The sequence below is a fragment of the Phasianus colchicus genome, chromosome 25, assembly GCF_987193195.1.
Source record: "Phasianus colchicus chromosome 25, bPhaCol1.hap1.1, whole genome shotgun sequence".
NCBI lineage: Eukaryota > Metazoa > Chordata > Aves > Galliformes > Phasianidae > Phasianus > Phasianus colchicus.
In genome coordinates this window covers 5,792,105-5,818,151 of record NC_143460.1, presented here as the reverse complement: position 1 = coordinate 5,818,151, position 26,047 = coordinate 5,792,105, and the positions used below count along the sequence as shown (strand labels likewise).

Below are 26,047 nucleotides of genomic sequence, written 5' to 3'. Positions count from 1 at the left end.
GTGGCAGGCACCAGCCAAGCCTGTAAGATATGGGCTCTCCTCTCTACTCCCAGCAGCTGCTCTGGAGGAGTTTATCTCCACCAGCCCTTTAACGCAGCATCTTCCTTGTGCCCAGCCCCTCCTGGGTGACTTGGGGCTATGGCCAGTGCCCAGGCAGATGTCCCAGAGCTGCCACTCCTGGAAGAAGGACTGGAGCCGGGAATAGTGAGCGGGGCACTCACCCAGTCCTGGGGCTGACAGCAGCAGTCTCTCTGCAGCCCCGCCTGCCTGTGTTTGATGGGAGAAGTACTGCCTGATGCACATGACTCTGTCCTTGTGCATGACCCTGCTCTTGTCCCTTGCAGAGCCGCTCCCACCGTCTGCTTTGAGCCTGTCCAGCCACGGCAGCCCCTCCAGCCTACGAGCCAGCTGGGAGGAGGCCATGGGAGAGGGCTACGTGTTGGCCCTGAGCTCCACAGAGCACGCCGTGAAGAACAGCTCTCTGCTCAGAGGTGCCACCAACGTCACCTATGAGGGCCTTCGCCCCGGGACCCTCTACACCTTTGAGGTCAGCACCGTGGCTGGTCCCTACACCTCCACGCCCCGGCGCATCACCAACTGGACATGTGAGTCCCTCCGCCCTTGCTGCAGCCAGCCCTGGGGGTCCCACTGCATCCTGCCTGTTTCCCACATGTTGTGCCTCAGGGCATGGCATAGCAGAGATTGTTTGCAGCCTCACCCAGTCAAAAGGCAAAAGGCTCAGAAGGAATGCAGAGGTGTTGCTGAATGTGTCTGACCCTCATCTGTGCCCCAGCCACTCAGCACGAGGGTCAGCAGAGTCCAGTGCCCTTCTCCCCCCTTTGGCTCCACTTTGGTGGCACTGCTTGGGCTGGATGTGCCCTGAAACACCTTTCCTCACCAAACACCTTCTCCTGTTGGGCTCTGTGCTGGACCAGTCTCTGGGCCCAGCTGGTCTGTAGATGTCAGCAGAGATGCTGGTGGCACACTGACCCACCCTGGTGTGGGTGTTCCTAGGAAAGGGGCTCCATCTCAGCATGTTTGGGGCTGCACCTTTGCAGGTGACCCCGGTTCAGTGGCTCTACACCTTCTCTCGTAGATCCTTTGCCCCTGGAGCAGCTGACGCTCAGCAATCAGGGCTGCAGCACTTCTCTGCAAGCAGCCTGGAGAGCAGCGCCCGCGGGCAGCACTGGCTACACGGGCACCCTCTGGGAGAGCAGATCTCAGGAGCGGGTCAGAAATGTGTCTGTGGGGAACAACTGGACGAATGTCACCTTTGAGGACCTGGTCCCTGGGCGACAGTACACACTGGAGATGGCTGCTATGGCTGGGCCTTACAGATCCAGCGTGCGCTCAGCCACAGACTGGACATGTGAGTGTGCAATGCCTGTCCCAACACTATTGCAGATGGCAGCCATGGCCTGGCCAGAGAGGGCAGGGAGTGGAGCATGTATGGGGGGATGGACAGACAAAGGATGAGCAGGACAGTCAGAGCCGCTTTCAACTGTGTTGGAAGCAAAAGAGTCCTCAGTGCAGGAGAAACCCATCACAGAATGGAATGTGTTACTGACGGGTACCCAGCACACCAAGTGGGTCCTGCTCCTGTGTTGCAGAGCAGACATTCGTGCTGTGTGGGGTTTAATTTCCCAGTGCTGATGACCTGACTGGGGGCAAGCAGCTGAGGGTGCCCATGATGTGTGCACAGCAGGAGCCTCTTTGCAGCCAGCTGCCTGCACCCACCTCCCCTTGATGCTGTTGGGCTGCGACTCATCCTCCGTGCCACATCCTCACCACAGCCCCCACCCCACTGCCCCCCCTCACTTCTTGCACCCCCCAGACCCGCTGGCTCCATCCGGTGTCACCCTGACCAACACCCGGCGCCCGCTGGGACTCTCAGCCTTCTGGGACAAGGCTGCAGGCGACGTGGACCAGTTCCACCTCCAGCTCTACAGCAAGAGCCATCCAGCACAGAGGAACGTCTCAGTGGGGCCAAACATCCACAACTTCACCTTCCTGGGGCTGTCCCCTGGCGTGCAGTACTTCCTGAAGGTGTCCGTCCTCGCCGGCCCCTACCGATCCTCGTCGCACTTTGCCACCGAGTGGACATGTGAGTGAGGGGCAGCACTGCCTGCAGGACCCAGTGACACAGATGTGCCCGGGCCATTTGTGCAGCGAGAGCTGCAGGCTGCATGCTGATAGGAATGGGAACCGTGAGTTCCATGCTGTGTGATGGCTTCTGGGCCCTCCAAGAGCAGCCCTATTGAGCTGCCTAGGGCATGCATTCTCTCCAGGCCGGCCGCAGACCAGCAGGAGGGATGCAGGAGTGCACAGAGTGCCGTTGGGCTGGCTGTGGCACCACTTCTCCCTTAGTGTGGTGCAAAGGGCTGGGTCCTGTCCTCTCCAGCTGCTTTCCCCCGCCATCTCACAGACCTCTGTGCTGTGTTTCCTCCTAGATCCGCTGTCTCTGGCTAACGTGAGTGTGCAGCCTGGCCGGAGACCGCAGGAGCTGCACGTGAGCTGGGTGGAGTCAGGCGGTGGCAGAGAGCATTTGGTGCAGCTCTCTGTGGCAGAGTCCCTGTCCGTCATCAGGAACGTGTCTGTGCCCCGTGGTGTCACCCACCTGGACCTGGAGGGGCTGGTGCCGGGCTCCCGGTACCGAGTGGAGATCATTTCTCAGGCTGGGCCTCATCGCATCTCCTCTCAGACCGCCATCGGATACACAGGTAGGAAGGCAGCCCCTCCACCCGTGTCTGGTGAGGGGCTGGGGGCCGTGAGGAGACCCCCAGGGCTGTTGCCCCGCCTCCCCGGTGCCTTTCTCCTGGCTCTTGCTGGGACCTGTGCTCACCCTGGGCCCCGTGGCTCAATGGGGCACACTGTGAGCATCCTGGGACGGGGAGTGTGGCCACTGCCATGGCCCCATCCCACGGGGACGGCTCTGACCCGGGAACACCCCACAGCTCTCAGCTCCTATGGCAGGTCATGGGAGCTTGCAGTCCTGCGGCTTCCAGCTCCATTCCCAAGCTGGAATCAGTCCTGGGCATCCCAGTCCTGCCTCTGTGACTCTGTTTCTCTCTCACAGTCCCACTACCTCCGCTCTCCCTGTCCGCCAGCCCTGTGGGCGCTGCCTGGGCTCTGGCTGTGCACTGGGAAACCCCTCCAGGGCAGAGGGATGGATACCTGCTCAGCGTGCTGGAGGAAGGCTCTTCCTCACCAGCGAGGAACCTGGAATTGGGGAAGGACAGCACCAACATCACCCTGACACAGCTGACACCGGGAGTGTGCTATCTTGTTGGGATCTGGGCAGTAGCCGGAGCCTTCCGCTCCCTCCCCAGGAACACCACTGGCTGCACAGGTGAGCATCACAGCACCCTCAGGTGGCTCAGAGCTGCAAGGAGCTCCTTATGGGATGGGGATCTATGTCTGCCACCAGACCAGAGGGCCCCTGGATGTTCTTCTGATGCGCTGCCTCCTGCAGCCTTCCTGCACCAAACGCAGCAAGGAGAAAACTGCAGAGTTGGTGGCTTGTTCAGGACTGGATTGTTTTCTCTCTGACTCGTGTGTCTGTCCTTCCTTGCAGTTCCTGCTGCTCCAACAAACCTGAGTCTGACCAACCCAGGCAGCTCCTCCGAGCTCCACGCGTGGTGGAACAAACCCCTCGGCAGGAGGGACCACTACCGTGTTGTTCTGCACAGCCTCACACAGAGCAGAGATCGGGTGCAGACCGTGAGCCAGGATGCCCAGAACATCACCTGGACTCACCTGGAGGCAGGCAGCAGGTTTGCTGTGCAGGTCATTGCTGTCAAAGGCTATTTGGAAGCCTCCTCTGCCAACGTCACCCAATGGACATGTGAGTCTGAGGGGCTGTGTTGTGCCTCAGAGCCCCCCCATGCGACCCCCCTGGGGTGCTCACCATCACCTTCCCCATTCCAAATCCTCTCTGTTGTGCTATCTCCCCTGCCACGTCCAGCTGCAGGCCCTGGGGATATTGTGCCTGGACCACGTGCACTAACCCCGTGCTTCCCTTCAGGAGGGACTCTGGTGGCCATCCCACCCCCCCAGCACACAGGAGCTGACTCTCTCCCTCTTGCTTTCCAGATCCCTTGGCCCCTGCCAACCTCACCCTGAGCAGCCCCTCAGCCTCAGCACTGCGGGCATCCTGGGCAGCTGTGGGGCGAGGAGCAGAGAGTTACGTGGCACAGCTGTATGACGCAGCCTCCGGCCGCCGTGTTGGACATGTGGTGCTGGCTGGGGGTGCCAGGAGTCACATCTTCCACAGCCTGAACCCCGGCACCCGCTACAGCGTGGCAGTGAGAGCTGCAGCTGGGCCCTACCATGCCAGCACCCCCAACCTCACCCACTGCACACGTGAGTACGGTGCTCTTCTTGCAGCCGTGTCCTCCACCATTCCCAGTTTGATTCAGAGGCCATTCTGCCTTCCTCTCCCACCCACATAATTATATTGCCTGGATATAAGGAGAAATTTCTTCTCAGGAAGAGCAGTCAGGCACTGGCACAGCAGCCCAGGGAGGGGGTGGGGTCACCATCCCTGGAGGTGCTCAGAGCTGCGGAGATGTGGCACTGAGGGAGGTGGTCAGTGGACATGGTGGGGTGGGTTGGGGTTGGATTGGTGATCTTAGAAGAGTTTTCCAACCTTAAGGGTTGTATGATTGTATGGTCTCCCCCCCATCAGCCCAGGCACGGCTCCTGGCAGTGACTCCTGTCTCCTCCCCAGGCCCGCTGCCCCCAACTGCCGTGCGCCTGCTGAGCACCGGGCACCCCGACAGGCTGAGCGCGTCCTGGGGGGCTGCAGCCGGGGGGCACGATGGCTACATGCTGACCCTGTACCATGCCATGCTGGGCACCATGGCAGCCACCGCCTCAGCTGGGAGAGACACCCACAACATCACCTTCACGGGGCTGGCCCCAGGGTACGAGTACTCCCTGGAGGTCAGTGCCACGGCTGGACCATACCAGACAGCAGCACCCAATGTCAGTAGTTGGACATGTGAGTGCCCAGAGGAATTTCCCCGGCAGAGGGGTGGGAGGTTTGCACCAGAGGGAGAGTTTACGGGGGCCCTGGTGCCTTTGGAGGTGTGGATGGGTGCACTGTGCAGTGGTTGGTGCATGGGCACACTGCTGAACTCATGGGCACGTGGATGTTCTGCTCTGTAGGACTGCACAAGTATGTGCTGGTGACACTCAGGGTTCCCCAGCTGTGCCCACATGGCCATATCCCCCTGCCCAAGCAGCCGCATCTCCCTGCACCTCCAAGGATTTGTATGCACTCTTGCTGAGCTCCTCTTGCAGACAGAAACCATGTTACCATAAGGCTCTGCAAATTGGTGCAGTAGAAGAGGCTGATCCCTCTTCCTCCTAGAACAAATCTCTGCTCTGGAGGTGCACTGATCAGCCCCTCTGCTCACCCAGAAAGGTTTTAGGGCTGGGCAGGGTTTGGATTAGTCCTATGCCAATTCTATTGGAGGTTGGGTACCCACAGCTGTGGCAAACGCTGGCAGGTGGGCACAGAGAGCAGGGTGAGAGTGGGAGCTGGATGGAATGAGGGCCACAGGTGGGAAGGGGATGGAAACGAGGAGAGCTGGGAGTGTTGCAGAGTGGCACTGCACATTCCAGCCCTCGGGGAGCGCTGGTCCTGCTGTGTGGTGACCTACTAAGCACCTTCTGCCTGATGTCTGGTCCCTAACGTCAGGTCTTGTGCCCCCCAGGCCCGCTGGCCCCAACTGCCGTGCGCCTGCTGAGCACCGGGCACCCCGACAGGCTGAGCGCGTCCTGGGGGGCTGCAGCCGGGGGGCACGATGGCTACATGCTGACCCTGTACCATGCCATGCTGGGCACCACGGCAGCCACCGCCTCAGCTGGGAGAGACACCCACAACATCACCTTCACGGGGCTGGCCCCAGGAAGCAAATACTCACTGGAGGTGGCCTCCATAGCTGGGTCCTACCAGACACCTGCGGGGAATGTCAGCAACTGGACATGTGAGTAGCTGGCTTTGGAGTTTTGCCTTGGCTGAGTGTGGGTCACAGCAAAGGATGTGGCCCCACTGATGCTTATGGCAGACTCTGAGCCCACACCCCAGGGCTCAGTGATGCTGTGGTGCTGAGCACAAGGAAATGCCCCATCTCACGCAGTGCATCCCGTCCTGACACTGCTGGGATGCCTGAGCCACGTCCTCAGTCTTGCATTGACACACGATGCCCATCTTTGTCTCTGCAGATCCCCTGGCACCCCGTAACGTGCAGATGACAAACCAAGGGTACCCCAACAGGCTGAGTGTGTCCTGGAGAGCCGAACCGCAGGGACATGACGGTTACAGGCTGCTCCTGTACCACTCGGGGTCGGGTGTGTTGGCAGCCAGCACATCTGTTGGGAAAGGCATCAGCAAGTTCACCTTTTCTGGCCTGGATCCGGGACACAAATACCTGCTGGAGGTGATGTCTGTGGCAGGGCCCTATGCAGCCTCCGCGGGGAACATCAGCGATTGGACGAGTGAGCAGTGGGGGCTGCAGGGCTGCGTGAGGCTCAGTGTGCTGGGGTGGGGGAAAAGGGGCAGGGAAGGGGTTGGGGATATTGCCTGGAAGCTGCAGCACAGGGATCGTGCTCTGGGGGTCATGGAGGAGAGCAGGCAATACATTGCCCTTGGGTACCCCTCCACCCCCACTGCCTTGCTCCCAGGCACTCAGAAAATTCCCGGCATGGGAAATATGGGGAAGCTGGGCTTTTTTTTTTTTTTGTAATTTTCAGGAATGTGGAAATGGCAGATAAGCACAATAAGTCTTTTCATGTGCTTATCCCCACAGTCCCTGCGCTTTGCTTGGGGGATCCAGAGGTCTCTGCTCCCACGCTCAGCCAGCCCTGCAGGGTACTGGGAGTCATGTGCAGAGCCCTTCAGGCAGGTCGCTAACGAAACTTGCTAATTGGCAGGAGGAAGCCATCTGCTCATGTTCATCATCTGCATGTCCTCCCATTGCCATTTAAAGGCCATTTCTCACAGTGTCAGCCAGCAGTGTTATCACTGAGCATACGAAGCTTCCCTGCATATTACCCATCTTCTGCTTACATCTCCGCAGAGCACAAGAGAGTGCCTGCTGTCCCAGTAACCGCCCCGCTGTGGTTTCCCTTGCAGCCCCCTCGGTTCCCCAAAATCTCTCTGCGGTGGCAGAGGGGGACAGCACAGTGCTCATCTCCTGGGGCAGCACCCCTGGCCAGCAGGATGACTGCCAGCTGTGGCTGCGGGACCCCCGGAACGGCTCAGTGCCACGGCAGCACGCTCTCACCAAGGGGCAGTTCCAGCACCTCCTGCACGGGCTGACCCCAGGCAGGAACTACTCCGTGTCCCTGAGCTGCGTGGCCGGGCCCTATTGGAGCAGCACCAAGCCCTTGGCGGTGGCTATGGGTGGGTATGCACAGCTTGGGGCTGGGGGGTGTGAAACACAGGGTGGGGTGGATCACACTTTGGGTTCAGCAGTGGGGTGCAGGTTTCTTGGTGGGAGATAAGGAAACCCCATCAGTAAGGTGAGCCCACCTCTCATATCCCTGGGTGTCTCATTCAAAGAGCCAAACCCGGTGGAGGATGTGCGATGCCTACCGGAGTTGAGGAGCCTTTTTGTGAACTGGAGCAGCTCTCCTGGAGATGTGGAGGCCTACGAGGTGGTGACAGAGGGGCTCTCGGACAGCCCTCCCACCCCCAAGCACTCTGTGAGCGTTCTCATGAGCCAGGCCAGCCTGGAGGGGCTGCAGCCAAACTCCTCGTACCGAATTGCTGTGCGCACTGTGGGCATCAATGCCATGAGGAGCCCGGCTGTCACCCTGCTCTGCAACACAACAGCAGAGGGTGAGTCCCCCTTCTTCCCCACACACCCAGCAGAAGACAGCCAGCATTGCTGATTAGACCCAGGAACTGTTCCGTCTTGAGCTCAGAGCAGTCCTGGCAGCGCTCTGGGCGGTGATGCTGGGAGCAGTGCTGTGGGAGCAGGGATGTGCTAACAGGCTGTGCTCGCTGGTTCCTCTTGCAGCCCTCCCCCCACCCCTGCGAGCAGAAGTCTTCCAGGTAGAGGCCAGCTCCATCGTCATCATTTCATCTGACCTGTTCAGCGAGGAGAATGGCCAAATCGAGTACTATGGAGTCGTTGCTACCACGAATGACTCACGTAAGTGGCCCCGCGTGTCCCGAATTGCAGCAGCTCCCCAAAGGGATGTGGGTCCCCCAGACATCACTTCGCCACCATCACCTTGTGCATTGCCCTGCAGTGCTGAGGCCCACCCAGGACATCATGTCCAGCACATGGTACGACCATTATTACGGCACGGAGGATTCCTACCTGGCTGTGCTCATCCCCAACCCCTTCCACCCGAGCTCCACCCGATCCCCCGAAACCTGGCGAGTGCCCGTGGGGACAGAGGAGTGCGGCCGGACCCGGGCGATGTGCAATGGCAAGCTGAAAGCCAACGAGCAGTACAGGTGAGAGATGCCAGCCTCCGTCCTGAGGGGCTGCAGGAGGGTCCCTGTGAGGTGGCTGCACGCCCACCCTGCCCTATAGCCGACCCCCAGGGCTCCCTCTGCCACGTGGGCAGAAGAAGGGAATGTTTGTGTCGGTGGGTAAGGAGTGAAAGGGGAGGTTGTGAACAAAGAATCATTTCTTCAGTCAGTCCTTTGTCAATAGGGGCCATATCCCCAAGCACCCCTCTGACAAAGGGGACCTCCAGAATCTAGAGGACTGTGGCTCTCCATTCTAAAGGAACTAACAGCAAGGATGGCTGTCATGAGAGCTCTGGGAGCTCAAGAGAACCATTCCCTTGGAAATCCCACCCGCAGAGCAGGATCGTGGAGGCTGGCAGTGTTCACTGCTCTCCCGAGGCACCCTGCTGTCAGGCCCAGCAGTACAACTGCACTGTGATGCACTGCCATCCCATGGTCATCAGACACACTGGCACAGGGGAGCATCCAGCTGATCCAGGAGCTCTGACACTGGCTGCCCTTGCAGCCCAGCTGTTCCTCATTGCCAACCCTTGCTGCTTAACACTTGCAGCCTCGGATCCGGATTTCTGCTCCAGCTCTGCTGTGAGTCAGGGATTTGCCTTAAGTGCACTGCCTCAGAGCAGTGCCAAACACAGCAGGACACCCCTCTGACCCCCAGATATTGTCCCAGGCTCCAGCCAGTACACACTCAGTGCTCCCCAGTGCTCCCCTGCAGTCTATCATCAGCTTTCTATGAGGAGGCATTTAAGGCACCGTGTCATTACACCACCCATGGTTGAATAGCATGCACTTAGAACAGTTTGGATTTTCAGGGCCAGAAGATCCTTTTGCACCTCATCACAGCTAGCTTTCATTTTGGCTGCCCTGAAGAACAGATATCCTCAATCAACTGTGGTTTTTCTAGTTAATCGTTAGCAGCAGGGGCAAATCAGATGTCCCTGGCTGCTCATTCCTCTGACAGCCAATGCTTGTTTCCTATCTCTGAGCTATTTATCCACAAACCCTTATCTCATTCCGTGGCTCCATTTGCTCCCAGCATTGGGTTTGGGGTGCTGCCAGAGGATGCTCACCCTGCGTCCCACAAACTCAGCTGCTAAAATCCAGAGGTGCATTTAGAGATGCTGCATTGTGTGTAGGGCACCTACCTGAGAAGGAAGCTGGCTCTGCAGGGAGCTGGGAGGGCTCCCTGTTGGAGGAGGAAGGAGGGCAGATCTCCACGGGGAACGGGATGCCCCGGCATCTCTTTGGGCACAGGGAAGGGTCTGTGTGGGGCTCAGCCCCCCTTGCCACAGTCCCAGTTCTGCTGGCTCTCAGTGCATGGGCACTGTGCTCTGCTCTGCCCTAGGTTCAGCATCGCTGCCTTCACCAAGTACGACCCTGTCACCCCTGCAGTGTCATTCACCACATTCTCGGGTAAGATGGGGATGTTATCTCCCAGCTGCTGTCTCATCTTCCTTACCTGGCTACGCAGGTTAGAGATTATTAGCAGTTAGCTAATAGCAAGCCAGAGGGAGCTCATGGGCTGTAGTAAATGTAATAAATGGAGAAAACCTACTCACGTGCTGGCTCCTACTTCTGTCCATTCTTTCTGATTCCAGCTGCTGGAGATAGCATGGACACAGCTCCGCTCCCAGTGCCAATAATAGCTGGAATCGTCGTGGGGTTTCTCTTGACATTGGCTGCTATTTTTGCTTTGGTCTACTGGAAGCAGCTCAGAGCGAGGAGGTGAGGATGGATCATCTCCCACCCAATGGGTCTCAGCTGAAAATCTCAAGCAAGACCCAACCAGGCTGTGGGGAGAGGGCATAAAGGGAACTTCTGGCCAACCAGGACACCCCTGGTCTGATTTTTGGGTGGTCCTGTGTGAAGCCACCAGTTGAACTCAATGATCCGTATGGGTCCCTTCCAGTAAGATATTCTATGACTGCAAAAGCACCATGCGAAGGTCAGCTACCCATGGTTAATTCATGGTTAATTGCATGTGTGCTGGGCTGTGTGCCTGATGCTCGTGGTGCTCCGTGGGCCAACAAAACACAGCACTCTGACAGCATCAGCAACAGCTCCCACGTTTTGCTTCCAGGACACAGAAGAGCAGCCTGCCCCAGGAAATGGTGACCTACAGCTTGAGGTGGGTGCTGCTCGTTGGGCTCTTCCCTCTCTGCCTGCCTCTTTGCTCAGCACTGGGCTCTGCTGCCCTCACCTCCCAGCAGCTGAGGCAGCTTTTCTTCTGGACTTCATTTCATGCAGAAATGTCCACCGGCCGATCCCCATACAGAACTTCAAGCAGTACTATGAGATGAAGACAGCAAGTGGTAGCCACGCTTTTTTTCAGGAGTTTGAGGTGAGATGGGACTCTTGCAAAAGATGAGGCTGGATTTCCCCCTAAATAGCTAATTCCAATCCAGCCTGGGTCAAAGGAAGTTGCCATGACCCAGTTGCTGAGCAGCCACCAATGGCTCAAACTGGGTACCAGTGGCAATGCTGGGTAAATGGTGGAGCAGTTCCCTGTGCAGGGGTGAGCCCTTCCCCGGCCTCATGAACCACCAGACAGCCATTGGCAGTGTGCTGGCAGCTCCCTGATGCTTGGACGTGGCTTCTCCCTTGTCCCACAGGAGCTGAAGGAGGTTGGGAAGGAGCAGCTGAAGGTGGGGGCTGAGCTACCAGCCAACGTCTCCAAGAACAGATACCCACACGTGCTGCCCTGTAAGTGCTCCGTGCTCCCCCCACGGGCTGTGATCTGTGCTGCAGTGCCCCGCGGTGGGCTCGCCAGGCAGCCTGGCTCCTCTCCTGGGAGAAGAAGTGTGTACACACCTGCAGTTTCACACATCTGATCTCTTTCAGACGATCACTCTCGGGTCAGGTTGAGCCAACTGGGGGACGACCTGCACTCGGACTACATCAATGCCAACTTTGTGCCTGTGAGTGCCCAGCCACCTTCCCCACATAGCAACATGGCCAAAGGACCCCAGGATGGAGGCTGTGAGGGCTGTGGGCAGGAGCTGCTGCTGGGACCACAGCTGGCAGCGGCGAGGTGCTGGGGTGCCTTTTAGCAGAGGTTGATAGACTGCTTGATGGCGAGTGCTGTGAATGTAGAGGAGTGAGCCTGAGGAGACCAGCAGGGCTTTCTTCTTTCTTCTTCAGCGCTGTCCTCTTTCCATCCTCTCTCAGCTTGCTGCCCTGTCTCTGTCTGCTCTTTCTCCTTCTGCTCTGTGCAGCTGCATTTGAAGCACCCCGGAGCTGTGCCCGCATCCCCCACCCCGGAGCTGTTCCCAGGTAACAGCGGGGCACACGGGAACACAGGGCACGTGTGTGCCTGAGGGACAGCTGGAGGAGGCTGGGACCCTGCATGCTCACCTCACCTCCAGCAATGAGCAAGGAGCTGGAGAGAGACCTGGTGCTGTCTTTCCCTGGTTAGGCTGAATGAGGAACTGCTTGGGGGGAAGCGGGCTGCCATTCCTTATTCCAAAAATGCAGAGCACGTGCTGAGCAGCACTCGGTTCCTATGAAATCGGCTTCTTGCAAAGTCAGCTGCCCAGGAAACTCTGCCCACATGGGCCGAGGACAAAGGGTACTTCTCCATCTGTAGGGCAGAGCAGGGCCTGGCTGTCCCAGGGCAGGACCCACCTGCCTCAACCACTTGCCAACTGCTCCTCTCTGGCTCTTGTTCAGGGCTACACATCCCCGCAGGAGTTCATTGTCACCCAAGGGCCCCTGAAGAAAACCATCGAGGACTTCTGGAGGCTGGTGTGGGAGCAGAACGTCTGCAACATCATCATGCTGACGGTGTGCATGGAGAACGGGCGGGTACGTCTGTGCTGCTGGATGTGGACACACCAGCCCCAGCCCAGCCTGCACCCTGAGCGCAAGCTGGGTTTGTGCACGCTGCCCAGGGAGGTGTGAGGTCACCCTGGGTGAGGCAGCCCCCGTGACCCTGTCCTGCCTGTGTCCCAGGTTCTCTGTGATCACTACTGGCCGTCTGAAGCTGCCCCCATCTCCTACGGGCAGCTCCGGGTTCACCTGCTGTCCCAGAGCAGTGCTGAGGAGTGGACCATGCGTGAGTTCAAGCTGTGCCATGTAAGTGAGGATCCGGGGACCCATCAAGGGCTGTGAGTTTGCAGTGAATTGGTTTTTCTCCTTGGTGGTGGTGCTGCAGTCTCTGCCTGCAACAGGGTTCAAAGAAGACCCAGTCCTCAGAGGAGACATCCATCTCATAGTCATGGAATGGTTTGAATTGGGAGGGACCTTTGAAGGCTGCCTGGTCCCACTCTCTGCCTTACAGGGGCACCCACAGCTCCAGCAGTGCTCAGAGCCCCTGCCCTGACCTTGGAGGTCTGCAGGGATGGGTTACCACCACCTCTCTGGACAACCCACTCCAATTATTTCTGCCTCAAACTTAGTATCACAGACACATCCAACACGTCACCCCTCTTATTCGTCCTTTCTCTCTCCTTTCTGTTGCTTTGCTATGTTCCTGCTATGGGACGTGCCCTGCTGCTGCAGGGATGCAGTAATGTGACAGGTGGGGTGGACTGGCCCTGGCTGGAGTTGGGTGTCCCAGGGTCCCTGTGTGCTCCTGGAGCTGCGGGGTGCATGCACATCCATGCACACTGATAACCAATGTACCCCCTGCAGGAGGGGCTCCGGGCAGAACGGCACGTGTCCCACCTGCACTACACTGCATGGCCTGACCATGGGATCCCAGAGTCCACAACATCCATTCTGGCCTTCAGGGAACTGGTCCGGGAGCACATCCAGAGCACCAAGGATGCTGGGCCGACCCTGGTGCACTGCAGGCAAGGCGCTGCTCTGCGGGGCAATAGGTGGGAGAGGGTGCAGGGGGGAAAACAACATCCGAGGGCACTGAGGGTCTGTGGAGTCTCCTTCCTTGCAAACTGGGGATTGCATGTCCCCAGCCTGACAGCTGTCCCAGGGGATGGGGATCTGGGGATGCTCAGCCCTCAGTCACGCTGGGGCAGGAGCCCCATGGCACAGCATGGGGGGATGTGTCCAGGAGGGGACACAGGGTCAGGCAGTGTTCCAACTGTGCCCTCAGTGCTGGGGTGGGCCGCAGTGGGACCTTCATTGCTCTGGACCGGCTGCTGCAGCAGATGAAGCAGGAGAAGGTGGTGGACATGTTTGGTGTGGTCTACACGCTGCGGATGAACCGCTACCAGATGATCCAGACGTTGGTAAGATCTCTGCTCCCTCTTCCCCAGCCCCACTGGGACAAAAGCCTGCAGGGCTGGCAGGCGGATGCCCAAGAGCACATAGCAACAGGATCAGAGCTTTCACAGGCAGTTCTTGCCCACACCAGGTCACTGGTCTGTGGTGTCCCCTCCCAGCTGATGATCCCTCTCCCCCAGGTTGGGTCAAGGAGTCATTACTGCCCTTCATGACATGCCCAGGGGAGGGATGCAGGAGCTCTGAGATTGGGCTAACCAAGGCTGTGGGGTATGAGTGTGGGGGGCATGAATATCGGACACACCCTGCCCCCTAGGCAGTGCCATACCCCCCTTCTCACTATCTGCACGGTGCAGGATTGCTCTACATTGCTGTCTGCCTTTGCCTTCCAGTCCCAGTATATTTTCCTGCACAGCTGTATCCTGGACAAGATCCTGGAGGAACCACTCCTGGGTTTATCAGGGACAGAGACGTAAGGGCCTGCTGTGTTTCTCCTGCCCCCTCTCCACTCTGCCCCATGGCCCTGCAGACAGCGAGCTGGGATCCCAGGATAGGAGAACAGGGTGACCCAGCAGCTGTCCTACCTGCTGCTTTAAGAGGGGTCAGCCTGGGGCTGGTTGTTCCCTGCAGCACAGGGAGCTCAATCCAGAACAGTCCTCCCCTCCTCAGTGTCATTTTTCTGGGCAATGCCAACACCAAATTGCTGCAGAGCTCTCCTGGGGCAGGCATGGATATCAGCCTGGGATTTCCCAGCCTGTGGGATGCACCAGAGATGGGTTCCAGCTGGGGGGGCTTGTGGCAGCTGGGCTTCTGGATGTCCCTTCTTACAGAGGCCAAGAGGAGGGAGCAGGTCAGGCTTTGCCCACGTACCTTGTCATCTCTGAGTGTACTTCTGGAGGTCTCACACCTATCTGTACGGCCAAATTCTCCTTCCTTCAAAACAGGATGCCTTTGCCCATGCTGCATCTTGGGAATGGGTTAGGATGAGGGTTAGGGCTGCAGAGTTGGGCTGGGGAGCTGCACGAGCCCCACTATGGTCTGCCCACAGCCCTGCTCAGCTCCTGCAGACACAACCTGGATGCTTCTGCATTTGTTCACCCTCACCCTCACCACCAGCCTCTCTCCCCAGGTCCTGCCCCATCCCACTGAAAAGCTTTGCACAGCACTACTCCCAGAACTCAGCCAAGTCCAACATGGGCTTCCTGAGGGAGTACGAGGTGAGAGCTCCCCAGACAGCAGGGAGCACTGCCGGTCCCTCCTCTCTCCTTGGCCTGCTCTGCTCACGGCTTTCACCGCTGTCTTTCGCTCTGGCAGACCCTCCTGGAGGTTGCTAAGGAGGAAACCAGCTCTGCTACACCATCATTGGGCACCCAGCAAACACGGCCCTCATCCAGCATCCTGCCTTGTAAGTGCTGTGACACCTCACATCCCCTTCCCACCGTGCTGGGCCAGAGCCACGCAGTGCAAAACGTGCTTGGATACAGGGGAGTGAGTCCACCAGGTGGCTCTGGGGTGGCTGGGGACTGAGAGTGTGTGCTGCATGGCGCCCAGTGGGTGGGTTTGTTTGAGAAGGCAAAAGGAAGCTCTTATGACTGCTGGGAAGCTCTGTGGTGCTGAGAGGAGGCAGCCTTCTGAGGTGTGCGCCATGGAAGGACGAGAGGCAACAGGGACAATTTGGAAGACGTAGGATATTCCAAATCAGTATAAGGGGAAAAAAGTCCCGTGAAGGTGGCCCCAGCTCACTCTGTGTCCCACCTGTTTTGCAGATGATCGCTCCAGAGTGAAGTTTTCCCTGCTGGACCAAGGCCCTTTCTCAGGTCTGCAGGTGTGGCGTGTCCCGGTGAGTCGCCCCCGCAGCGATGCCCACCCCCCGCCCGGGTTCCTGTGCTGCCCTCACCAGAGGGTGACGTTCTCATTCCCCACCCAGGGCTGCAGCTCCAGCAGAGACTATCTGGCTGTGCAGGGGCCTGACAAGCTGACCATGGAGGACTTCTGGACACTGGTGTGGGAGCAGGACATTCACACCATCCTGACGCTGCTGCCGTGGCAGGAGATGGGGGAGGTAAGGCACTGCCTGCTGCTCCCTGGTGGAGCTACTGCTGTGCTGTGATGTCCTCCATCAGCATGAACCAAACCTGCTGCTGTGCACAGGTCCCACATGACATGTGCTGGCCGCTGGAAGGAGGCTCTCTCTGCACAAAGCTGCTGACCATCCAGTGCGGCACGGAGAAGCCTGCCTCAGGCTGGAGGTGTATCCAGCTCAAAGTGAAGCATGTATGTCTCTGTGGGGCCGTTTTGGGGTGTTGGAGGGGCATGGGCTGAAAGGTGTGTGGAGACGTGGCTGAGCTGTATCCAAACTCAGCCATCCCCGTCAGCCATGTCAGCTCTGTGTCTCCCCAGGAGAAGAAAGGAAAGGAGAGGCAGGTGCAGCAGTTCCTGTACAGGCTGTGGAGCACCAAGGAGCAGCCAAATGTCGAGAGCCTGGTGGAGCTCCTCAGTGCCGTCAGGCGGTGCGTGCCCAGCAGGAAGAGAGCCAGCCCTCTCCTTCTGCACTGCAGGTACATGGGGCCATAGAGTCATAGGATCATAGAACAGTTGGGTTGGAAGGGCCCTGAAGATCTTCCAGTTCCACCAGTAAGGCTCTGCCCCACCAACGGCCTGAGGAGTTTGAGATATGTGGAGAGTATCATAGAATCATTAAGGCTGGAAAAAGCCTCTAAGGTCATGAAATCCAACTGTCATCTCACCCCACCATGCTCTCTCATAGCATGGAGTCATAAAGGTTGGAAGAGACCTCTAAGACCATTCATCCCTTTCCTACCATGCCCACTAACCACGTCCCTGGGTGCCACACATCTCCCTGTTGCTTGGTGGGGCAGATTGGCTGTGCCTCCAGGTTTCTTTGATGGCACTTGTGGCTCTCATACCTCTGGTCAGTGCAGTGCTCACAGACCCAGCTCAGCCTGGCCTGGTGTCAGTGACCCCTGCCCCTGTCCTTTGCAGTGGTGGTGAGAACCAGATGGGGACACTGATCGCCCTGGATTGCCTGCTGCACCAGCTGAAAACAGAGAGGACTGTGGATGTCTATGGGGTGACCCTCCAGCTGATGAGAAGCTGCTGCCTCATGACCCCCACACTGGTAGGCGGGCAGCAGGGGACACTGGTGTGTGCTTCTGATGGGTGCTGCTACCTCAGACCCCTTCTGGCAGAGCTTCCATTTGCTGTGCTGATGCTGCATCCCTGTAACCCCTCCCTGCAGAGGACAGGAGAGCTGGGGCAGATTTCTCTGGGGCTTCCCAGCTGCAGGGCTGCCTGCAAAAACCACCTCTGCTGCCCCACACCAGAGCTCCACAGAGAGCACTGTATTCAGCAGTGCTCTCGCTGAAACAGACACAGTGCACCCATAAATGCACAAAGCTTCTGCCCCTCGGAGCGAGTGCAGCTCTGCTGCCTCCCCACCTTGCTGCAGGCAATGCTCCGTGCTGGCAGCAAAGGGGAAACAGGGCTGGAACCCCAACCCCATGCTTTGTGGCTGCCAGCATCTTCCATCAGTGGGATGCTGCCTTCATCCCCGGTGGGGTCACATGGGTTTGGTTTAATAACCACACAGGGGTGAGGATGAACTTTTGAGTTGTTGCTATGGGTAACCACTGGATATTGAAGCACACGTCCCCAGGGCTGTGCTCCAGGTTGTCACTGCAGATTACTCAACCAGAACAGGCTCATAGAAAAACTGCAGCCACTGTGGGCTCTGTGGCTTCCCTGGCCATGCAGCGGGGCTGAGCCCACTGCTGCTGGGGAGGGAGAGGCTCCTCATGCCTTGCAGCTCAGCCAGCACATCATCAAGCTGCTCGGGGGCCCCTCTGTCGGGTCTACAACCCACAACCCTCTTTTTGGCTCCCGTGGCGCTGCGACCCACAGCAGCTGCCCTGCCCCTGGGCTCTGTGAATGGAGCTCAGCCCTTTGCCTTCCCCACAGCTTGCCTTTCCCAGAGCCCTGCCAGGAGTTGGTCCTCCCCCAGCCCTTCTCTGAGGGGTTTTGGAACCCAGAAGCTTTCTGGAGCAGTTTGTGCAGAACATCATAGCAGAAGGAAATGAGGGTGGTATAGTGAGCTCTGTGCCTGATGCTTCCTTTCTGGAAGTTCTGGTGGTACGGAGCAGTCATGGACCACTTAGGACAGTGAACCCTGCTTTACCATCACCCTGCTGGTTAATTGCATAATAATAAGGCAAACTGCTGGAGCCCTGACCCCAGAGCCCTCTTTCTCCTCCTTAGGACCAGTACATGTTCCTGTACACCTGCATCCGGGACATCATCACTCAGAAGCAGCCCTGAGGCCCCTTGGTGCTTCCCGGCAGCATCCTGCCCTCTGAGTGGCAGCACTGAGTGGCTCCTGGCACAGCACGAGTCCTGCAGCAAGAGGGAGACCCAACCTGGCACTGTCAGCATGGGGACACCTGGGCAGCCTCAGGCAGCACTCCTCTGCCTTGCTGGGGGTGGGAGGTGGGATGCTCCCCCTCTGCTCACCTTCTGGGCTCACTGGTGCCTGGGATGCTGACCCAGCTGTAGTGCTGGGTGGAGGGCGGGTGGCCCCAGCATGGAGAGTGCTGAGCTCTGCAGCACTGCTGCGGGTGGAGCAGAGCTTGGTCTGGGCTGATGGATCAGCGTTAGGTACAGCCAATAAACAGCCCTGGGAAAGAGCACCTTGTAACTTGTCTTACTGCACCAGGAGCTTCCTACAGCTCTCGTGGGTCTCCTTGCACGGGGACACGCCATAAGGAAGAGCTGATGCACGGCCTGCTGCGCATTGCTGCCGGAGCTGCTGGCTGCAGGCTGTGGGGAAGCAAGGGAAACCCACAGTGGGAGAGGCTGCTGTCTGCAGGGCTTCCTGACGTCCAGGAGCGAGCAACCCCATCTGGCAGCGCAGAGAGATCGCAGTAGAGCTGGCAGCCGAGGAGAACCTGCAGACAGCTGCAGCACAGCTTGGAGGGACCAGAAGGACTTGTAGGGGACGAGCACGTGGCAGGGAATTGTCCTGCAAGTTGGTCAGCAGGTTTCACTCAGTGAGTTCAGTGCGACTGCATTTCCGTGCTTCACATCCCAGCTGCAGGGAGGCTGAGGCGGTGGCGATGCTGAATTTACGACCTCCCACCCACTGCTGGAGCTGCAGCTGTTTCCAGAGGGTGTCGTGGGAGCTGCGGTCGGGATGAATAATTTTCCAGCCCTGCAGCTCAGAGCCACGAAACCCAGAGTGGGAGAGAGAGACAACAAAACAGTAACACAAAACAAAGCCTCCAGCACGGGCCGCCCAGCAAGCTCTGCCCCGTGCCGCGTCCTTCAGCATCCAATCCCCACCTCCTCCTTCAGCCCCCTGCAGAGGCCAGAACCCCAGAGACAAGCAGGATCCCTTCTGTTTGGGCCCTTCCTGCTCCCATAGCAGGGGCACGCTGCGTTAGCACTGCTGTGCAAGAGGAGGGCAGGACTCCCAAGCACACATCTGCAGCCACGGGGCCGTGGTGACTGCTGGGCACCACAGCTCCTGGATCCCACAGCTCCTCTGCTTGCTGGTGCTGATGCTGTGTGACCCTCCAAGGTACAGAGCCCAGCAGCTGCAGCATCTTCCCCCAGCACCATAATGGGACACTGCTGAGCACCACCACGATACTCTGGGCTGGCTGCCCCAGCTGGATGCATGCTGTGGGGTTCCCCATTGCTCGCTCCCCCCTCCACTTGAGCCATATCAGCACAGGAATTGCAGCTCATGGATCTCCAACATCCTCTCTCATCAGCCACTGCACCACTCTCATCCTGGAAGCACCAGGACTGGGTGGAATGGTCTGAACTGGAAGGGAAACTCCTCCTGGGATAGTCAAATGGGACCAACGCTGAGGCTCGCTTCTATACCCTGCTCTTACGCATGCTGAGCTTGCCATGGCTTCAGGCCCCTGACCCTGAGCTCTAAGGCTCTCTGCTTGTTTGCAAGGGTTTGCATTTACCAGCCAGCCCTGGCACTGCCTATTTTCCTGCAGCATCCCTGGCACTGTGGCCCTCTTGTCCCAGTGTGCAGCCCAGTGGGGCTCAGTTGTGACAGTAGTGATGAGCAGCCAAAATCTCATGGGCTGCAGCAGGGACTACGGACTGACAGCCAAGCTGAGGTGGTGCCAAGCCCTTGAAATAGCAGGGAACAAACAGAGGGCACAGTTTGCCTACAGGGCAGAAGGCACGCTCTTGGTTTGCTGAGAACAGCAGCAAGCAGCCCGCAGCCCAATAACCCAGTAACCCTCACCTTTGTCACAGCCTGGGACTGTCCCCAGCTCTGGGAGGAGTGATGTGGGAGGACTGGGGTGCTTTGGGGGCTGCTGAAGTGATGCCCAGAGGCAGGGATGGGATGCACAGAGGCAGCTCAGCTCACTGCTCAGCTGTGCTCATCCATCTTCGCAACCCACAGCTGCCACTAGAGGACAACACAGAGGTTGTGTGCCGTGCAGGAATGCATCCCCTCACAGTGAGTTGGATGTGGAGCTCTGGTGCCTGTAACCGGGGCACCTCACAGCACAGAGCAGTTGCACTTAGAAGTGGCTGAGAAGTGGGACTTCCACCCCAGAGGGACGTACTCAGGTTGGCCATGGACACACCAAAGCTCTCAGGTCCAAAAGAGGTGCAGGCTCTGTTTGTGCCCAGTGCCCTTCAGGTCCTGCACTGCTCTCTACCAGGGTCTGTACATCAGCTCCAAACCTGAGCTCCATTTGGAGCAGAGCTTTTTGGAAGAGATCCCCACAGACCTCTGTGGATGAGGGATCACACCCCAGCCCCACTGGAGGTTTTAAGTCCCCCACTTTGCAGCTTGACCCCATATAACTCTCCCACCTCTTTTAACCTGAGAGAATGGGGACATCAGTTAGGAAATACTTTTATTGCTGGAAGCAAAAGCACCTTGTCAGGATGTGCAGCTGTGACACGTGGCTCCCAACACGTGCAGCAGCAACATGACGTCTTCCTCAGCACGGCCACAGCCAGAGGGGCAACTTCGTGGGTCACAGCCACCCAAAGGGGGTCCCTCCTTCCTCTGCCTGTGTCCCATCCCCTCGAGGGGCGGCAGAGGGACGCTCCTCTTGGAGCAGCGTGGCTGCAGCTCACAGCCCGGTTCGATGAGCGTCTCCAACATCACAGCATCCCACAGCCCCGCAGGGCGCTCTGGAGCCGCCCCACCGAACTCAGCCCCACGGCACCGACTGCCTCACACCCTGCAGCTCCCCCAGCCCCTGCTGAACGGATGGGGATGGTGAGAGGAGCAGGGCAGCACGCAGCAGCTCGAGCTCAGCCCGGCTGCACCCGGACCTCCCAGCTGCCGGCGCAGACACAGAGCGTTATCTGGGGTTGTGTTTCAGCGTTCCGAAGTCCGAAGCGCTTGCAGTGCAGGTTGGGTGCTGCTGCCTCCCTGTTGGTGCTTCAGCTCCACTCTCTCACAAAAATCTCTCTTACAAACCAAGCACTGCTCCCGGAGTTAAGAACACGGCTTTATTTGTTGAGGTTTCTTTTTTTTTTTTTTTTCCTTCCCCCCCCTTTCTTCCCCCTTTGAATGAAATTCTTGCCAGCTCGTAGAGAGAGAGAGAGGGAAAGAGCAGAAGGTTTGACTCCTCCCACCGGAGCGCCTCACGCCCCTGCCCAGCCCTTGAAACCCAATAACCAAAATCATCCAACAATGCCTTCCCTTCCCCGGCTGCATCCCCACCGCTCTCCCCATTGCCGCAGGTCGGGCGCGCGGTGACGGAGCGCCCCGGGGCGTCCCGTCGGTGCAGCTCTCAAGGTGGGGGTGGATCCCCCTCGGCTCCCCGCTGCTCGCAGCGAGCTAAGGATGGAGCGCTTCATCTTCTGGAGCGTTTTGCTGGCGTGCTGTGCCCACATCCGAGCGGCGGAGCCGGGCGCTGCGCCCTCGTGCCCGGCGCAGTGTCACTGCGAGCAGGACGGCATCGTGCTGTCGGTGGATTGCTCCGAGCTGGGGCTGCCCGAGGTGCCCTCCGCCCTGAGCCCGCTGACCGCCTACCTGTAAGTACAGCCCTCTCTGCTCTTTTTTTCTCCCTTTGCGCCGCTTTCTCGGACCCTCCGGCTCGGAGCTTTGCGCCAGGTTTCACCCAAATTACATTTCCTCTGGAAATTGGAAACAAAAATGAAACAGCCGAAAATAAAGAAAGGCAGCAGTTCCTCCAGGAGCTGCCAAGCAGAGGCAGACCCCCCTCACCCCTTCCTTACCCCCGCGCCCCTCCGCTGTTTGCACCACGACGTTCCGCACGCGTTGCTCCGGGGTTGCTTTGCTGGGCGGACCGGGATTGTCTGAGAGCACAGCGGAGCGCTGGTGCAGCGCAATGACTGCCAGCTGCTCCGGGATCCCTCCTGTCAAACACTTCCACAGGTGTGATAACTCACAGCTTTTAGGGTTGAGCTGGGCCATCAGCTGTGCCCAAGTTGCCTCTTTGAAATCAATATTAAAGTCCTACAGGTGTTTTAGGTGCTCTCCCATTTTATTTTTTTTCCTTTTCCTGGATGGATTTAAAGGTTCACAGTGCTCTCAATGTCTCCCATCCCCTCTGGTATGAATACCCTCATAGGATTCCACTCCCATAGGGATTGGGGGAGCCTCAAAGCTGGGCTCAGCAGTGCTGTCTGACAGCGTCCTGTGGGCTGGGAAGAATCCCACATTTTGACCATGGGGATGGGACACACCGATGGGTAGCGGTGCACCCTGAGAGGATGCTTGGTGCTTCTATCAGCAGAATGCAGTGCAGCAGCTTGGGAAGGACCTTGCTTTCCCCAACCAGGTGTGCTGCTGATGGAAACTGCTGTGTGTGAGGAAGTGGTGGTGTGGCATCCTGGTGCTCCGGGTCCTCCTCAGCACTCCGAGTTCACGAGGGGCTCTGCAAAACGCGACCGGCGAGAGCTCCCGTTCACCCGAGGGCATTGCTTTATGTACCGTGCAGATGGGCAGCTGGGAAGAGAACAGGGCAGGAAAGGATGAGTTTCACTATAGATCACGTGAAGGCAGAGCTGTGCGAGGCAAGCTGTGTTCCCACGGCAGAGCGGAACGCGCAGCTCTGTTCACACGAGGTTCCCCCCGCGCTGGGAGCCGCGGGCAGCCGCTGCCTCCATCCCGTTACCCGGGTTGCGGGGCTGCGGGGACACGGAGCCTCCGCCGCTGATCGGCGCTCGGTGCGAAGCGGGCGGGGAATCCGCGGCTGCCACCTCCGCCAGCACCGCGCACAGACGGCGCGGCTGACAGCGGATCGTCCGCCGTGCGGGGCCGGGCGCTGCCCCGCATCTCCGTGCCGCTCCGGAGAGCCGAGAGCTGCAAAGGCACCGGAGAGCAGAGGGATGCGGCCGCAGCGCCGCCTTCCGCTGCCGGGGGGGGCTGTCCTGGGGCCGACGGGGCAGGACGGCAGCGAGGTGGGAGCGCGGGGGATGGGAGCTGCCTGGGAGGACATCCCGGCCCCTCCGCCCCTATAGCCGGTACAGCCCTGGGGAGGGCAGTGCGGGATGAAAACAGACCTCCGCTGGTTGAAGCTGCCCCCGGACGGCACTGTTGCCCGCCTCACCCCTTTCGAGTGTCTCTAATACCACTTAACGACCCGACCCCGTTACAGCGCTGATCGCTCTCGCGTATCTTTCATCCCCATCTAACAGAACGGGGCAGGGCTCTCGGGGCCTTTCTCGCTTTGCAGGGGCATTTGGGGCAGCTGTGCGAGGGTCTGCAGGCAGGGATCCACATCGAGACGGAGCGGAACAGTGGGGGCACAGCAGAGGTTCAGCCCCAGAGCTGCACCAAGAGCTGATGGGGTGGGATGGTGGGATGGAACTCGTTGTTTCACTGGGAGGGAAATGCTTAATGTGATGGAATATAAGTTGATGTAATAGAAGAAATATTGAGAGATTATTGCAGTGCTTTCACTTCTCTCAAATTCTCCTTTTGAAGTTTCCATTTCCATATTTTCACCTGCTCGTTTACCTGTCAGCCATTTGATGTTCATGTTGTGGGACTGCAGAATTATTACGGCAAAAATCCTGGCCTTTCTAAAACACGTTCTTTTGATGGTGGTCAATATTGATTAGTTGGCTCTTTGTGGTGAGTTGGGAGAAAAGGAACAACTGAAGGCTGAATTTCCAACCAGGTGGAAACCTGCACGTCCTTAGAGGCTCTCCCCGTCTCCCCCCTTCTTCCCATCTCCCAGCCCCTCTCTCACAAGCTCTGCTCTTTTTTGCCTCTCAGTACCATCAGCGAGAACAGTTTGGGTCCAACAGTGCTCACAGTGGCCCCATTCGGGGCTCTGCTGTGGCTCATTGGGCCCCGTGAGCCCCCGGCTGGCCGTAGTGCTGCAGATCATCACTTCCCCGGTTTTCAGTCCCCAGGCGCAGAGCCGTTCCCCGCGGGGCTTCTGGGGCGCGGGCTGTCAGCAGTGTCCCCTTCTCGGCTCTGCAGGAACGGGAACAGTCAGCCCTCCCCACACCGCTCCTGCGCAGCTGGCAGGGATTGCCGGCTCGGTTGTAGGGGATGAGGAGCGCGCTGATGAAGGCAGCACGGAGCGGACGTGCACGAGCACACGGCTGGCAGAGCACAGCAGGAGCTGCCGTCCGTCCTCCCCGCGCTCTGGGCTTCATCATCGCGGTCCTCGCTCGCACCCAAAGCCCGTGGAGTCGTCCCACCCCCAACCCCGCTCCTCCCTGCCCGCCCCCCGGGCTAAGCAATACGCCACAGCCTCCCCTCTCTCCCTCCCTTCCGTAAAGAATAAGCTCATAAATCTGCCCCGGGCAACGAAAACACTGAGCTCATGGCCCTTAGATCTGCGCAGGAGGAGCTCTCGCTGGCGATTAAAGGAGTTTAGGGTTTGCTTTGAAATGCGCTTTGATTCTGGCAGAGGCTCCGGTGCCAAAAGGCAGCGATGGAGCTGCGAACGCCTCTCCCCCCCTGCACCTGCCTGGGTCAGGGAGCAGCAGGAGGGTGGAGGAGGGAGAGGGAAGCACGGCGTTTCCCTGGGGGCTGCGTGGGGCTGCGGGACCCCCGGCACTTCCCCGCCGCCCTGCTTGAGGGACCCCCTTCCTTTCGTTGTGAGCGGCCTCGGGTCCCACTACAAAGAGACGCCGGGGAGACAGAACAGTTTCCAGAGCTCAGCAGCGCCGTGAGGCACCAATTAGTAACGCTGCCCCTCATTCAGATGGAAAGCGATCCCCGGGCACCGCTGCGCCCAGCGGGGCTGCGCATCACCCGCCGGGGCGTGGAGAGGAGCATCTCTGCTGAGTACGGGGGGCTGAGGCACGGGCTGCCTTCCCCGGGGTTTTATTGGCGCAGGGGTGGCTCTGGGTGTCGTTGCATCCCGTACGGGACAGCTTCCAGAGACTTCTCCATCCTGGGCACTTCCCAACCTGAGCACAGCGAGTTTTCGTAATTGCATGCACGAAACCTGCGGGAAAGGCATCGGGGCTTACAGACAGAAACTCAGCTCCTATTTCTCATGGAGAACGCGAGAAGGAATTCCGGTAACGGGGAACCACCTCCGCTGCCCTGCTTTAACCCGTTCCCCGCCGCTCCCCCTCGGCTCCGGGCGGGTCGGCGCTTCGGGCGCAGAAGCAGTGCTTCAGCCCAGGGGAGGAGAAGCAGCAGAGGCTCAGAGCAGCGCTGGGCGCTTCCTCCGTGCCCGCAGGCCGTAGGAGCTGCCGGGAGTCCCGGGGAGCGGTTCCACACGGGATGTCACCTCCCGGAGCAGCGCGTGGCCGCAGAGGACGGGACGCCCCTTTGGGTCGGCTGTGGGGTGTTGGTGCAAACGGACCCGCAGCCACATCCCAACCGGGAGCTCAGGTAGGAGGCTGGGTGAGGCCTTCGGGGCGCTGCTGTGCTGTGGTCACACTCAGGTGAGCTCCACGAACGGCTCCCTGAAGCCAGCAGCTCGGCCAGAGCTCCTGCAGCCCCTCTTGCAGCTCACCTGTTTGCTATAGGAAGCTGCCTTGCTTTGAGCACCCTGAACGCACAGGTGTAAATAGCAGCTATTTCACCTCTTTGACTAAACCAAAAACAAAAAAGACAAAGGAGGAGGAAAGGTTGGCTTGCATTAAACAAATAGATTTTTTTTGTCATGTTTCCCATGCAATTAGGACCAAACCAAACCAAAACAAATCATATTTGTTTTGGGTATCCCTGAGATGTTTTGCTTTGACTCCAAAAGGAGAATTTTGGGGTTACTTGAAAATCTCTCAGCCCTTATAAGAGATTTCACTGAGAACAACACCGTCTCCACTCCTTTCTTCTCTTCCGTGGAAGAGAAATTCATCACTGTGGGTTTCTGGCCTGGATGTCACCCAGTGCCAATGGCCTCCCAGTGCCATTCCTGC

At 58.8% G+C, this 26,047-nt stretch overlaps 2 protein-coding genes and 1 long non-coding RNA gene across 6 annotated transcripts in view; 2 read left to right on the top strand and 1 right to left on the bottom strand.

Annotated features, from left to right (window-relative positions):
* The window catches only part of LOC116238717 (receptor-type tyrosine-protein phosphatase V-like), a 28,325-nt gene extending 9,950 nt beyond the window's left edge, over positions 1-18,375 (top strand). For 2 of the 4 annotated variants that reach the window (XM_090124371.1, XM_031608543.2), the window contains 33 exons: positions 345-605; positions 1,097-1,369; positions 1,835-2,104; positions 2,451-2,720; positions 3,077-3,349; positions 3,575-3,844; positions 4,093-4,362; positions 4,730-5,002; positions 5,721-5,993; positions 6,232-6,504; positions 7,142-7,411; positions 7,571-7,849; positions 8,031-8,165; positions 8,266-8,476; positions 9,840-9,907; positions 10,093-10,219; positions 10,575-10,622; positions 10,742-10,835; positions 11,107-11,197; positions 11,336-11,412; positions 12,164-12,298; positions 12,446-12,568; positions 13,127-13,287; positions 13,548-13,683; positions 14,068-14,147; positions 14,805-14,892; positions 14,990-15,080; positions 15,442-15,515; positions 15,603-15,737; positions 15,827-15,949; positions 16,076-16,233; positions 16,679-16,814; positions 17,951-18,375. In XM_090124371.1, coding sequence (XP_089980497.1) covers positions 345-605; positions 1,097-1,369; positions 1,835-2,104; positions 2,451-2,720; positions 3,077-3,349; positions 3,575-3,844; positions 4,093-4,362; positions 4,730-5,002; positions 5,721-5,993; positions 6,232-6,504; positions 7,142-7,411; positions 7,571-7,849; positions 8,031-8,165; positions 8,266-8,476; positions 9,840-9,907; positions 10,093-10,219; positions 10,575-10,622; positions 10,742-10,835; positions 11,107-11,197; positions 11,336-11,412; positions 12,164-12,298; positions 12,446-12,568; positions 13,127-13,287; positions 13,548-13,683; positions 14,068-14,147; positions 14,805-14,892; positions 14,990-15,080; positions 15,442-15,515; positions 15,603-15,737; positions 15,827-15,949; positions 16,076-16,233; positions 16,679-16,814; positions 17,951-18,010 — 5,606 coding nt within the window. In that variant the 3' untranslated portion in view covers positions 18,011-18,375. The other 2 variants (XM_090124369.1, XM_090124370.1) reach the window with 2 other exon arrangements.
* Positions 18,376-21,378: 3,003 nt separating this feature from the next.
* Positions 21,379-26,047, top strand: part of LGR6 (leucine rich repeat containing G protein-coupled receptor 6) — an 84,794-nt gene continuing 80,125 nt past the window's right edge. The window contains exon 1 of the mRNA XM_090124653.1: positions 21,379-21,721. Within this exon, the coding sequence (XP_089980779.1) occupies positions 21,531-21,721 (191 nt within the window). The 5' untranslated portion in view covers positions 21,379-21,530. The remainder of the gene's footprint in view (positions 21,722-26,047) is intronic.
* Positions 21,542-22,091, bottom strand: LOC149915060 (uncharacterized). The gene is made up of 3 exons (XR_016459899.1): positions 21,926-22,091; positions 21,720-21,823; positions 21,542-21,628 (listed from the first exon to the last, which is right to left on the bottom strand). It is a non-coding gene; the product is annotated as an uncharacterized LOC149915060 (long non-coding RNA).